The sequence below is a fragment of the Sorghum bicolor genome, chromosome 1 (genome assembly GCF_000003195.3).
Source record: "Sorghum bicolor cultivar BTx623 chromosome 1, Sorghum_bicolor_NCBIv3, whole genome shotgun sequence".
NCBI classification, from domain to species: domain Eukaryota; kingdom Viridiplantae; phylum Streptophyta; class Magnoliopsida; order Poales; family Poaceae; genus Sorghum; species Sorghum bicolor.
The window spans coordinates 19,143,245-19,157,858 of NC_012870.2; the positions used below are offsets into that span (position 1 = coordinate 19,143,245).

The 14,614-nt window shown below is 45.6% G+C and overlaps 1 protein-coding gene across 1 annotated transcript; it reads right to left on the reverse strand.

The window, feature by feature from the left end:
* On the reverse strand, positions 8,097-9,031 carry LOC8065827. Its single transcript, XM_002466982.2, has 2 exons — positions 8,617-9,031; positions 8,097-8,531 (listed from the first exon to the last, which is right to left on the reverse strand). Exons 1-2 carry the CDS (start codon positions 8,953-8,955, stop codon positions 8,193-8,195), a joined length of 678 nt encoding a protein of 225 aa, XP_002467027.1. The 5' UTR covers positions 8,956-9,031; the 3' UTR covers positions 8,097-8,192.

A 14,614-nucleotide genomic window follows, 5' to 3' on the forward strand; every position in this document is an offset into this window, starting at 1 on the left:
CTTCTTATGTTATCGCATCGGCAGAAGCGGATACTTACGAAAGGACCAGGTGCATTTCAGGAGAAGTTTGGGAGAAAGATTTTCTCAAAGTTGCCGATTATGAGATTCCACCGATCCAAGCAGTCGGTTCTGACGACGGTTTTTAATGGATAGATTCGCCGATGATGGAAAATTAGGCCAGGGATTCACATCGGCCGATGATTTGGTAGAAGTAGATATAGGTAGTGGTGATAAGCCTAGGCCTACTTTTATTAGTGCTAAATTAGATCCTGAGTGTAAGCGACAATTGATTAGTTTGTTAAGGGAATATAAAGATTGCTTTGCTTGGGATTATACAGAGATGCCTGGTTTAGACCGATCAATTGTCGAACATCAGTTACCCATCAAGTCTGGATTTCGGCCACATCAGCAACCAGCCCGCCGATGTAATCCTAACATTCTACCTGATATTAAGGCCGAAATCACTAAACTTATTGAAGCTAAGTTTATTCGGTAGTGTCGGTATGCCGAATGGATTTCCAATGTTGTTACGGTTTACAAGAAGAACGGGAAGCTTCGGGTGTGCATTGATTTCAGGAATCTCAATAAAGCTACACCGATGGATGGATACCCAATGCCTGTCGCCGATCTACTGGTTGATGCTGCGGCTGGCCATCGGGTCATCAGCTTCATGGATGGTAATGCAGGTTACAATCAAATATTCATGGCAGAGGAGGATATTCCAAAAACCGCATTCAGGTGTCCTGGTCATGTTGGACTATTTGAATGGATAGTCATGACTTTTGGGTTAAAGAATGCTGGTGCTACTTATCAAAGGGCTATGAATTTTATATTTCATGAGTTCATCGGCAAGCTCGTAGAGATTTATATTGATGATGTGGTGGTTAAGTCTGGAGATTTCTCAAAGCATCTTGCCGATTTACGAAAAGTGTTGGAGTGCACAAGGAAGCATGGATTGAAGATGAATCCCAACAAGTGTGCATTTGGCGTATCGGCAGGGTAGTTTCTTGGTTTCATGGTACATCAGAGGGGTATTAAAATTAGTCGAAGATCTATTGATGCCATCAATAAAATAGTGGCCCCTACCAATAAAACCGAGCTCCAATCCTTGATCGACAAGGTGAATTTTATCAGAAGATTTATATCGAATTTATCTGGGAGGATTCGTGCTTTCAGTCCTCTTCTTAAATTGAAAGCCGATCAAGAGTTTGTTTGGGGAGAAGAACAGCAGTTGGCTCTGGATGAAATCAAGAAGTATCTAGTAAATCCTCCAGTTTTAGTTCCACCTCAACAAGGGAAGCCCTTCAAATTGTATTTATCTACCGATGGATCGGTTATCGGTTCAGCTTTAGTTCAAGAATTTGAAGGGAAAGAGAGGGTAATTTATTATTTGAGTAGGAGGTTGATTGATGCTGAAACCAGGTATTCGGCCATTGAGAAACTGTGCTTATGCTTATATTTTTCATGTATCAAGCTGAGACATTACCTGTTATCGGCCGAATGTGCTGTTGTTTGCAAAGATGACGTGGTCCGATACATGCTATCTATGCCGATTATGAATGGTAGGATCGGTAAATGGATTTTAGCGCTGTCGGAGTTCGATTTGCGTTACGAATCGGCTAAGGCAGTCAAAGGGCAGATTATGGCCGATTTTGTGACTCAGCATTGCGGTCTAGTGGAAACCTTGGAAATTGCACCCTGGACGCTCTTCTTTGATGGATCTACCTGTGACCGGGGGGCAGGAATCGGCATTGTATTAGTTTCTCCTAAGGGGAGGAAGTATGAGTTTTCCTTGCCGATTGTTGCTACATCAACAAATAATCAGGCTGAGTATCAAGCTCTGATCAAGGGATTGGAGTTGTTAAGAGAAGTTCGTGCTGATGCTGTTGAAATATTCGGGGATTCTATGTTGGTTATAAATCAATTGGCCGGAAGCTATGAATGCCGAAGTGAAGTTCTCATAACCTATTTTGAGAGAAGTATGCAACTGTTAAAGGAATTCAAGGACTTCCGATTGGAGCATGTTCCCCGATTGCATAATGAAGACGCTAATCGGTTAGCTCAGCATGCCTCGGGATATCAGCCAATGATTAATGCGACATCGGCAGTCGGTGCCGGTGATTGGAGGAAAGAAATTATTGATTATCTAAAAGATCCATCCAAAAAAGTTGAAAGACGGGTTCGATTTCAGGCAACCAAGTATGTGCTCCTTGAAAATGAATTGTATTATCGAACTATCGACGGAATTCTTCTCCGATGCTTGGGTGATGATGAAGCCAGAAGTTTGATGGGGGAAATCCATGAAGGAGTGTGTGGAGCGCATCAGTCAGCTTTTAAGATGAAGTGGATGATTCGAAGGAATGGATATTTTTGGCCAACCATACTTGAAGATTGTTTTAAATATTTCAAGGGATGTCAAGGTTGTCAAAAGTTCGGTAATATCCAGAGAGCACCCGCATCGGCTATGAATCCTATAATAAAACCTTGGCCGTTCCGGGGATGGGCCATCGATCTGATCGGCCAGATTTATCCACCATCTAGCAAAGGGCATAAGTTCATTCTAGTTGCCACTGACTATTTCACTAAGTGGGTCGAAGCTATTCCTTTGAAGAAAATCACATCGGCCAATATGATTGATTTTGTGAAGGAGCATATTATTTACCGATTTGGGATTCCCCAAACGATTACTACCGATCAGGGCACCATGTTCACGTCGGGGGAGTTCGATGAATTCGCAATCGGTATGGGAATTAAAGTGTTGAATTCTTCTCCTTATTATGCTCAAGCCAATGGGCAGGCCGAAGCGTCTAACAAAGGAATTATCAAGCTTATTAAACGAAAGATTGAAGAAAATCCTAGGCGGTGGCATACATCATTAAATGAAGCATTGTGGTCTTATCGGATGGCTTGTCACGGATCGACCAAGGTATCACCCTATCAATTGGTGTATGGACATGATGCCGTGTTGCCTTGGGAAATTAAGGCTGGATCTAGGCGATTATCTTTTCAAGATCAATTGACTTCCGACAATTATGCCACTTTGATGACCGATGAATTGGATGATCTAGTAGGGCATCGGTTAAAAGCTTTAATGAGTATAGAAGAAAATAAGAAAAGAGTTGCTAGATGGTATGATAAGAAAGTGAAGGCTAAAGAGTTTGCCGATGGGGATTTGGTATGGAAATTAATTTTACCAGTTGGGACCAAAAGCTCGAAGTTTGGGAAGTGGTCTCCTAATTGGGAGGGTCCTTATCGGATAAGTCGATCGGCTCCTGGTAATGCCTACATTCTAGAAACCCTTGAAGGAATTGAATTTCCCAGAGCATTAAACGGCAAATATTTAAAGAAGTACTACCCCAGTATATGGGTCGATGCATAAAAGTTTAGGTGCCAATAACACTCCTATCGGCTGGAGCCAAATGCTTGGGGACAGAACTTGGTGTTTCAAAAGTTTAGGCGCCGATAACAGTCCTATCGGCTAGACTAAAAGTTGAGGAAGCAGGAAAGCGTAGATACAATGCCGATGGAAACTCTATGTGTTAAGCAGCGACTGGATAGCCGATATAGCACGTAGCCGAATTTGGTTGGCTGCTTCTATCTCCTTGATGTCATCATCGGCAGAACCTTCTATCGGCTTTAGCTTCTTCTTCAGTTGGAGTGCCTTGCGACCATGAACATTTCGCTCGTGCTCAAGAAGCCTGATGGTCTCTGGTAATTGGTTCTCTTCCTGTTGGGCTTGGGATAAGGCGTTCTCCACTTCCTTGAGTTCCGCCAACAGGGATTCTCTTCTTGCCGATAGATCGGATATCTTCTGCTTCAGCGCATCTCCTGAAGATTTCAGGATACCGATGGTCTTGTGCTTCTCATCGGTCAGGAGTTTCTCTTTCCTCATTTCATCGGAGAGTTGAGTTTGAGCGGCTCTATCGGCAAGACGCCGAGAAGCTCTCTGGTACTGCAGCTGGCGACTCTCCAGATGAGCGGCTTGGAACAGGATTTCTTCGACGTCGGCTGGGATTTGGCCTCTGAGAGTTCTGAACAGGGTCTTGGTAGGGTCAGAGTCATCGACCAAATGCGCTGTATCCTGGTGAAGGAGAACTGACAATTCTTCCAGCCTGGCCCTGGTCTCTGCCGATGTAATGCCAACTGTCTGGGAAGAACTTGCTTCTTCGCCTTCTTCTTCAGAGAGATCGATGGCGAAGGAAAACAGGCTATCAGGAGAATCTTGTTCCTGGGAGGGAAAGCAAGGTTAGCTCATATTCGGAGAATCGGCAAATGGTGCTGGCGGTAAACAGTGACTTACTTGCTTCAAGGCGATCTCTTGCCTTGGACTGGGAGGTGCTGACGGAGCTGCGGACTGACCGGCCAAAGATGCCGATGGAACTGCAGGTTGATCGGCTAAGGTTGCCGATGGGACGATATCGATTGAAAGAAGACAAGAAAGGTTATGAGACTAAATGAGAATGAGTTCATCGGCAACGGTATTGTTAAAGTATGTTACCTGGAGGGGGAACAACGGTTGTCTGAATCGGGAGAGCCGCCGGTGATATAATTGGACCCACCGGACCAGTTGCTTGTTCACCCACATCGACTGATGTACTTTCTGTTTGAGGCTCTTCCTGCTGGGATTCTTCCATCTGTGGTGCATCCTGCATTGGTTGGGGAGATGGCACTTGCTGTGTCTGGACTTCTGGAGAAGAAGGAGAAGACTCTACTGGGATTGGAGATACCGGAGGAGGAGGGGGAGCTGCCACTTTTTGGCGTTTCGTTTCGGCCCTGGTGCTCTTGACACCCTTCCTCTTTGGCTGGCTGGACTGGGTGGCATCGGCACCTTGAAGTGTGACCTTTGCCGATGCACTGGTTTGCTGCAATAATGAACAAGGGTTTGTAAGTATAAATAAAGCCGATATAAAGATAGTCAGCGTAAAAGATAAAGATTTGACAAATTGCCTTGAAAGCCCGCGCCAGAGTAGGAGCAGCTACCGTTGGTGATGTCTGGGTTCTCCTGGTAGTAACTTTCCTGAGGCGCGCACCCCGATGCACGATGGAAGCCAGAGTGGGAGCATTGTGGCCGATTGAGGAAATCGGGCCTGATGGAAACAAGTCAATCGGCTTGCCACTCCTGCTAACCAATGGAGGAATATTGTCAACCTGCAAAAGGAATACAAGGGTAAGCTGCCGATAGAAGTAATAGTGAGAAAATGAAACGTTAGTTTGAGTTACTTACAGTGTCATCGGGAACTTCGTATTCGGGGTCAATCATGCCGCGGTATGAAAGTGCCGATCTGCAGAATAGATGCTCTTTCCATTCTGCCCACCATAACTTGTATGCCTGAGTGATAAAAGCAGCCGGAACCCATTCTGACAGATCTACATCTACATCGGCGTTTGGTGGTAGTTGGGCTACTCGAGTCCACTCAAGAAGGTTGTTGATGGTTTCTCTAGGTTTTATTACATCGGCATAAGGAAGTGCAATCGGCAACTGGCCGAAAGCTAACTGGCGAGCTAATGCCGATGGATTGTAAAATTCGTAAGTCTGGGGAGAAGTTTTCGTGCTACCGAAGAAATTCACTGGAATGGCTCTGGGAGTCACAATTGCCATCATCGCCTCATTGTCCCTGTCGAGAGCTTCATCAAATGGATTGAAGGTCAGAGGGAGCATGCTATCTGGGTCATCATAAGCCAGCCATGGTCGTTCATCTCTGGCCAGACCCTCATACAGAGTCTCGAAGAATCGGCCGATCTGATCCGGATTGTTCCCTGAACCGGGTAAGACTATAACGGCTTCGCCAAAGTTCAAGGGGGCACGCGTTGCCGATTCCTCTTCACCCAACACATGATTTTCGGCTATATCTCTTGGGAAGTGCCGTGAGAACAAGTTGAAATCAAGGCGCTTATGCAGGTGCAGATTGAGCCACATATTAATAAACCACCAGGGGCCTCCCAAGTTGCCGATGGATTGGCCAAGCAGGAGTTTCTGGGCTACCTGATGAAGAAGGTGGTAAACAGCGCTGAGCAAATATCGGCCGAGAGGAAATTGGCCACCGTTAGCCAGTCTTTCTGCTGCCGATAGATAGACAGAAGTCGGTCCTGCCGATCGACCACAGAATACAAACTTGTCCAGCCACATGTTCAGAAAGGTGGTTTGCTCCTTTATGGTGACAGGCCCTCTCCCGCGGTACTTCTGGATGTACCCTGACCAACCGCCGATAGCGCGAGTCTCCACTTTGGCACTGGGGGCAGTATCAAAAAAGTGGGTGCTATCGGCAGAAGATATATCTAGCCCAGTGAGCATGGCTACATCGGCAAGGGTAGGAGAAGCAGGGCCGTGGCCAAAAACAAAAGCATTGAGAGTGTCTGACCAAAAGTAGGATGCAGCTATCAGCAGTGACTCGTTCCTGTGCATATCGGCAATGGATAGCCTAATGCATTGGGCTAGCTTCCTCTCACCCCACTGGACTTCATAAGAATTGCTGACCCTCAAGAACCAGTCTTTCCACCCTACGGTAGGGCTGGGCCAAGAGCGAAAAGTGTCTTTCCATAGATCTATAGAAAAGTTTTCAGCCCTAAAGGGGATTCTATTGGTTTCTGCGTTGATAAGATTGGTTGGATCTGAATCCCCTAGAGGACCGAGACATTGAAGGTGTGGTTGATCGGTGGGGATGACAATTTTATTGGACAACTCCTAGTGATTTTGGGGGAATAAAAATACAAAGAAAAAGGAAAAGGGGAATATTCAGTAAGATGAATCGCGGATGAATAGGAATATACACAGAAGATGAGATGGAAGTCTGACCTCAGAGACGACGAAGCCAATGGCCATCTTGTCGTGAAGAGGACGTTGGAGGGCACCGGAGTTGATGAAGAGGAGTGCTTGTCGGAGATCTTGAAGGTTGTAAATGGCGCCGCCACTGGAAAAGCAAAGTTGGATAGTAGAATGGTGTAATGGGGGAGGAGTACCCAAGAAGGAACTATTTATAGGACAAGATGGGCAAGGGCAAATCCGACTTATCTCTTTGCCGCATCCGAGAAGCCCGAGGGTACTCAGGTGGATATGGTAACTGTTCGCACGGTAATCCAGGGATTGTGCAGGTGATTTGACGGGAAGCGGTCATTATCTGAAGATATTTTACTGTGCGAGATCTCCTGGTCGGTCCATCGGCGATATTCTATAACGGTCATCTTGCCGATGGGCGGATAGAGGGGAGGTAACCGTTTTTGCGAATATCCTGGTCAGAGCATCGGCAGATCTTTGTAACGGTATTGTTGCCGATGTACGACCAAGAAAGATGCCCGTTTAGGAAGTTGGGGATTTCGAGGAATCTGCGGAGGATTAGGATCAGAGTTGTCCAGATTGAGGTTGTCGGTTACCAGATTAGGAGCATTAATTGCGGAGAAGGCATCATTACTGCAGAGAATTTCGGAGCATTAATAGTTTTATACTCCGAAACTGGGGGGCATGTGTTGACACCATTTTTGGGCACGTGTCTAGGATGGCAGGATAGGGTGGCAGTACGATGCGGGTTGCTGATGAGGATGGTTGCCGATGAGGGAGAGATTGAATGTGACTAAGTCCACAGACAGTAATATGGTGCCGATGGCTGGATAAAAAGGTCTGCCGATGACTATGGCAAGGGGATTGCCGATGATGCGAAGGAGGAGTCCGGAAGCTGCCAGTTGTCATGTGGAGGAGTTTCGGTTTGTCACGAAGGATAGTTTTATTATTTCCTTAATTATTTGCATCGTTTTGTATACGGATTCTGTGTAATTTGGAATTCGAATTCTAATCGTGTCTGGTTGTAGCTCTTTGAGCAGAGTATAAATATAAACCCTAGGACCTTGTAATAATCAATCAAGAAATCAATAAAACACACGTTCTTAGGAATTCGTCGACTTAAGCTCGGCGTGTTCTCGAGTTCCGCGTGAGTACCTCTTAGCCGTGACATCCGGGCGCATCGCTGTTGTCAGGACTAAAGTATTCGAGTTATCACCTTTGCCGATAGCAAGGTCAAATCGGCTGGCACGCCTTAACGTTTGAATCGGGTATTAGCCCTTTGTGTTTGCAGATCAGTTTTGCATCAACAGTAAGCAACACTACCTTGCGATGATGAACAAACACCTTATTCAATTATCTCATCTTATATCAGACTAATAAAAGCATTGACGTGTTGACTTCGCACCACCTATTTGCATCATCAGCCTCCGTACTTGGCCTTGTAATCCTTCCACAGCTGCTGCACGGTCTTCCCCAGGATCTGCGCGAAGAAATCGTCGGTGTAGCCGCCCTTCATCTTGGCGTTGAGCAGCGCGACGAAGCCCGGCTTCAGCGAGTCGCAGTAGTCCAGGAACCTCGCCGTCACATCATACCCCTGATCCCACCGATCTCCCTGCCCCGGCTTCACCCAGTGCGACGGTGCGTACCCGGCCTTCAGCCGCACGTAGTCGGCGATGCCCTCGATGAGGCCGCCGTTCGCCTTGCCCTGCCCGTCCCACTGCCACACGTGCGTCGTCTCGTGGTACAGCACGCCGGTGACCTATATAGGATGGCACACGGCGCACAGAGATGATGTGTTCATTTAGAAACGGAGACGCTTCCTGATGAATTTATGATGAATTTACCTCCGTCTTGACGTCGCCGGAGTAGTTACCGACGTACTGGGTGCTGAGGTGGATCCGGTTGGCGCTCGTGAAGGCCACGCCGCCGATGTCCTCGACGACGAGGGTGATGGCGTCGACGGGCTTGCGATCGGCGGGGCTGCGCTGGTTGAAGGTGTTCCAGATGAATGTGGACGCGTCGGAGAGGACCTGCTTGGCGTAGTTGACGCCGACGGCCTGGTCGAACCGCTGCCCGCCGGGGGTGTTGGACGCTGTGTTCGTCGCATCGAACGTGACGGCGCCGGCCGTTGCGGCGGCCAGCGCCAGGAGGGAAGCCACCGTGGCGACGTGAAGCTTGTTCATCTCTTGTGCAGCTGGAGCTGCTGCTGGGGCTTCTTGTTGCTAAGTTGGTTAGCTACTTTGCTGTGGTTGGGAGTTTATTATATAGAGCGTAATAGGTAAAGATGTGACGAGATTTTTTATGTTTTTTGGCGATGGTAGGTGATGATATGTTTGTGTAGAAAGAAAAGATTGAACCTTACGTAGGGTTTGGTCCGGTCAAATAGCTAGACTGACTTAGACTTGTTCCTGTTTGGATATGTTTTTATTTCTATGATCTAGAAACTTGGTGTGGAAGAATTGAAAGCCATGTGCCATTTTTTTTCTCTCCATGTGAGGCAATATATAACTTCTTTGCTGTTAGGACATTCGCATTACTTCACAACCACAAGGGTTTGCATGTTTGCCGACATAATGAGTAAACCAATACGTCCACACAACCAAGCATACACACGGGAAAATGGTTGTAAGTTTGCCAAAATGAGTCATTGAAGAACGCTCACAATTTCTTGTTTTGAGAATTAAAGTACGACATATACACCCACAACATACACACATAATTACCCCTATAAACACAAATCCTATTTATATAAGTACCTTCAAAAGATTGAGTCGACAGATCTCGAGTTCACCTCGCTATCGACGGGGAACTCAAGATCTGTCCGCTCAATCTTTCTGGTGATATGATTTTATTTCATCTATAGGCCATGACTGTGTTGTTATGTAAACATATATTTTTTTGGGGGGAGGGGGATCTGTCCTTTTCAAGGTCGATAATGCATGCATGACGCGGTCACGAGTAACATTTCGTGATGCAGACGGGCCTTGAGTAAATAATATTTCTGGTGCCGAAACAATACTGGGAAATATCTGTTCGTTTAGCTGGGCAAAAAGTCCACAAAGTGATGACTCTTGGGTCTTCAATCTTAGGCTTCAACTGTCAGGCTGGGCATTTTTGAACCGTAAGCCGAAAACCGAACCGAACCGAGCCGAACCGAACCGAAATATTAGTTTTCTCGGTTTTCGGTTTCGGTTTCGGTTTCTACAGCTGGGAAGTTCGGGTGTCGGCTTCGGCTTCGGTTTCCGAGTGCAGCCGAACCGATAAGCCGAACAACCCGATTAAGTATGCTAGTGAACGCCGAAGTACCGAACTACAGACACTAGCAAAGCACCAAAACGAGCAGTCAGCTCCTAGCGCCCAACCAAGTGCCACCAGGCCCACCACTCATGCATAGCAGCCCAACCCATGATAGCCCACCGATCTGGTCTCCAGAAGTCCACATAACAAAAGAGCATAGCAGAGCCCCCAGTCATATGCTCGCATCAAAGTTGGAGCGGTGCCTCGCTGGACAAGCGAATCGGCGGTGGCGGCGGCATCAGGCGGCAGCAGCGCGCTGGGCAGGTGAATCTGTGGCGGCGCGGCGCGAGCAGGAACCTGGAGGCGAGACTAGAGTGGCTCGACACTAGTACTGTACCACCTGGGAGGCAACAGCGACCCGGCCGCGTGAAGCTCACGGAGGACCTGCGATGCGATGACATGGTCTCGAGCGGAGTAGGAGGCCATGGCCATCAGAGCTGCGGTGCGAGCGCGAGCGCCGAGCAGGTGTCATATGGCTGCATGCAGCGGCATTCTCCTCTATTCTTCTTTCTAATTTTTTCTTGTCTGCTAGCTTCGGATGGAACCGAATAACCGAGCCGACGAAACCGAAACCGAACTGATCGGTTTCTTGTTTTATAGCAAACCGATCGGGTGATGATGTCTGGAAACCGAAGTTTCTAGCAACCGAGGAAACCGAACCGATTTGTCGGTTGAAACCGAATGCCCACTCCGATTCAACTGTATGTGTTGATCAGATCCGTTGGGTGCCCAAAAAAAATGACCATGTAAAAAAATTCAGTTATGCAACATAAAAAAAATATTTTCATCTACTCTTTACGATAATAGTGATTTTTTAATGGATACTAAATACATATGTCAAAGCATTGAAAAAATTATTAAGACATAAACTTGTAGGAGTATATATTGCATTTAAGAAGTGCTCATTATATTGCTGGGCCCTCCTTAACCAAAAGTCATGGATCTGCCACTGCTCCTAAATTGCTGCTGAATGTATCAATCAATCAATACTGCATCAGAGGCACAAAATCAGCACCGACACAACCTTTGGACTAAGTCACAGTCATGAGATTTTGTTTTGGGATTTTAAAGTGTTTTCTCCTTTGTGGCTGCGCTTCTAGGATGGACTGTTTTATTGTGCTATTGTTGTTGAAAAAAAGTACTGCATTGTCTCGAAAAACATAGCATTCTAGGTTGGTCCTAAAATCAAATAATGTTTGTAAATCTGTTCGAATTTATTTAAAAATTTGGGGATATTTATAGTACCAAATGCGAACTATAAGATTTCTCGTAATCATATGTTATTGGAGTCCAAACAGGTTTTAGAACAGGACTAAGCCCAAAATATGAACTTTGAAGTAACTTTGGGCTCACTAATTGTCGGTGTCTGGACTCATGGTCTAGTCACTCACGAGTAAAGTAAGTTTGCGTGCCCCTTTAAGCTAGATGGTGATGCAGGAATAGAACACAGAAATTTATACTGGTTCAGACCAAGCGTGCCCTACGCCAATATGAGGAGAAAGTTTGTATTATCCTGCACCCAAGTGCTCATAGTAGGAGATACAAGCGAGTTGCGAGAGTGAGAGCGTGTCCCAGAAGATCGTGCTTGTGGCGTTGCTGACCAAACATGTGGTCTGGTGTTGTATTGTGAATTGTGTTGGGCGTGTCCCTCAAATGAGGCTCTTCCCCCCTTTTATAATCCAAGGGGAGTCGAAGGGGTACATGTGTCTGTACCGTAAGTCGTGGTGTTGGTCTTGATCATGAATTTAGAACGTGGTGTCATACGGAAGTCAAGGCGGTCCAACCCTGATGTTGTAGTTGATCGTGGTCGGGGCGTGGTTGCTCCTCTTGCTCATGTCGAGCCATGCCCGATGCTGTAGACGAGACGCCCGTTGCTGTCCTTGCCACGCCGAGCCCTGTTCCGTGTTAGGTTGTCTCCCGAGGTCTCTTTCCTTGATCTGTGTTCAGGAGTGCTGATGAGCTTCGTGGCTACAGTGCTCGAGATTTGACATTGCCCACTTTTCCTGTCTCGGCCGTACACATATAGTGATAGGAGTCAGGTACGGTGCTGCAGTGATAGGAGCAGGCAGCCCAGTGAATGCCATACTCTGCCTACATAGCATGGGTGCAAGGATGTGCCCCACGTCCAATCTATTATACGATAGCCATGCGCAAGAAGCCGGAGTACTGTGTTTGGGAGAGGGGATTCGAGCACGGGCTTGGGCGAGGCGGAAGAATCAGTTCGAGGCTTAGGTTTCAGGCGAGAGAGAGAAATCATCCCGTAGGCCTGCCTTGGGCTCAGGAGGAATGGTTTCAGCCCAGTTTGGAGGTACCCTTTTGGCGGCCCAGCTATCTTCCTTTCCCAGGGTTAAGTGTTTTGGGCTTTGGCCTTTGTTTCGAAAAGGATATTTGGGCTTTCTACAATGTCGGTCTAGGTACCCCGGTTTACGGTACCCGACACTACTCAAACCTAGATTCTACTCACTTCCGTCATGGAAAAGTGGCATCAACGCACGCATGTGTATAAAGTGTGTAGGTTGTATACATCCAAGTTATACACGATAAAAAAACACTAGTGCCTGCCAACGCGCGATTGCATTGCGGCATGGGCCCTTTGACGTGCAGTCGTGAACGACAACTCTGGATCAGAATAACCGAGCCGACGGCATCTACATACTGCCATGTGTTCCAATGTATGTAGTACGCCTTGACGAGCTCCGCTGATAGAGTTGTAGTGTACTACAGACTCATGTCAGCCCTACCTGCTCTGTGATTTTGTACCGATGAACTCAAGTGGCGTTTTGGCATAGGATTAGGTCATCTGGGATGTATTTCTTTGGACAACAAGCAAAGTCCATAAGTTTGTTGGGCAATACGATAGATCTAAACATCGTATTAAATATTTCGGCACTAGGATGGATTTGAACAAAACAAAATTATAGACTATAATGTTTCCCATAGTGGTTGTAAAAAGCTCAAGACTTACGGACTTGGATAACATTGAGACATGTAGGTTGAAAGACCGTTCATAAATTTTACTCTTCCAGAAAACATACAATGATACAATTGGGTCTTTAAATTAAACTAGGAAGTGATACCGTGGGATCACAGTATCATGATTACTTTGATTGCGAGAATTATTTGTATGACACTCTTAGACACAAACATGTCATTTGGTTCAGAAGTCTTTACCTAGCCCCAATTTTTTTATGGTGCAATGATCTAATAGGACCTAACTTTGCATTTTGGAATGATTTGTTTCCACGAATTGCAAACATTGTATTAACTCGAGAGCAAAGATGTGTTTCGCTAGAATCCTTGTGCCAAACACAATTCTCGATAAAATTACACTATATAGTCTGAACACAATTCTCAATAAAATTACACTATATAGTGTTGATGTTGTTGATGCAGTAAGATGTCCCAATGCAATACTGAAAAAAGTCTATGAAAACTCAAAACCCCATTGAAAAATAGTCTTTCTTCTACAGTCTATGAAGGGTGTTTTCTAACAAGAGATAACTTACCTAATAAGTGCAATTGGCAAGTTAGTACGAACTGTGGCTTTTGTCACAAAGACAAGACAGTTAAGCACTAGCTTTTGGTTTGCCACTTTGCGCATACAGTTTGAGCTATTATACAAGCAGTTATATCTCGCTACATCTTATAGTGTGTTGGATGTTGAGTAGTTGGCTATGGGGAACTAGAAAAGGGTTGTAGTTCGTTAGTCCTGCTAGTTGCGGCGGACATTTGTTGGCCATTATGGCTATGCAAGAATGTTTTGGTGCTTCAAAGAAACAAGTTTCTTCTCCTTAGTAGGTTATTGTTTTATTGATCCACTAGCTTGGTAGTTGGGCTGTATTACGCAAGATGGCCTCCCGAGATTTGGTTTTAATGGTATGTCACCAATTGGGAGTTTGGGACATGTAGCTAGGGTGACGATTTGGTGTTTGTTGTATAATAAGCCATGTGTATTCATATATGTAGAGGCAGATAGTGCTTTAATAATGGTGTATCAGTTTGATCAGGGGCAGAGGGAAGGGGTGGTGCTAAACACCCCCCTAATATTGTTTTTTGAATAGAGTATCTCCTCTATGTAATATACTTTAAGTCAATTTAGATACCCTCTTATGCATATATTAAACTAATCCATATGGTCCTCTGCTATTGGAGATTGATTATTAACATATATTTTATCTTCATATGCAAAATTGTTTGTGTATTGTAGTTCTTGTTACTATCTTTGTTAAAGTGGAGCCAATTTGTGTGTACCTTTTCACTGTTTGTTGTTATCTTGTTTACAATAGTCCTTCTATGTCAAATTTCTTGCTCTGCCCCTGTGTTTGATGTAACTGTCTTGAAATTTAATAAAATCTTTCCTTATTAAAAACATTGTTTTGTGGAAGTATGTTGAGTAAGAGTTATGAAAAACATTCAGCAAAACACCATATTCGTTCAACAAACACATTATTCAATCTTGACATCATGCTAGACATTGACATTTGCTGCTTCTTTTTTCCCCTCATATATAAGCTGGTGACAAGTGGTGCCAAAGCAGGGCTTTTA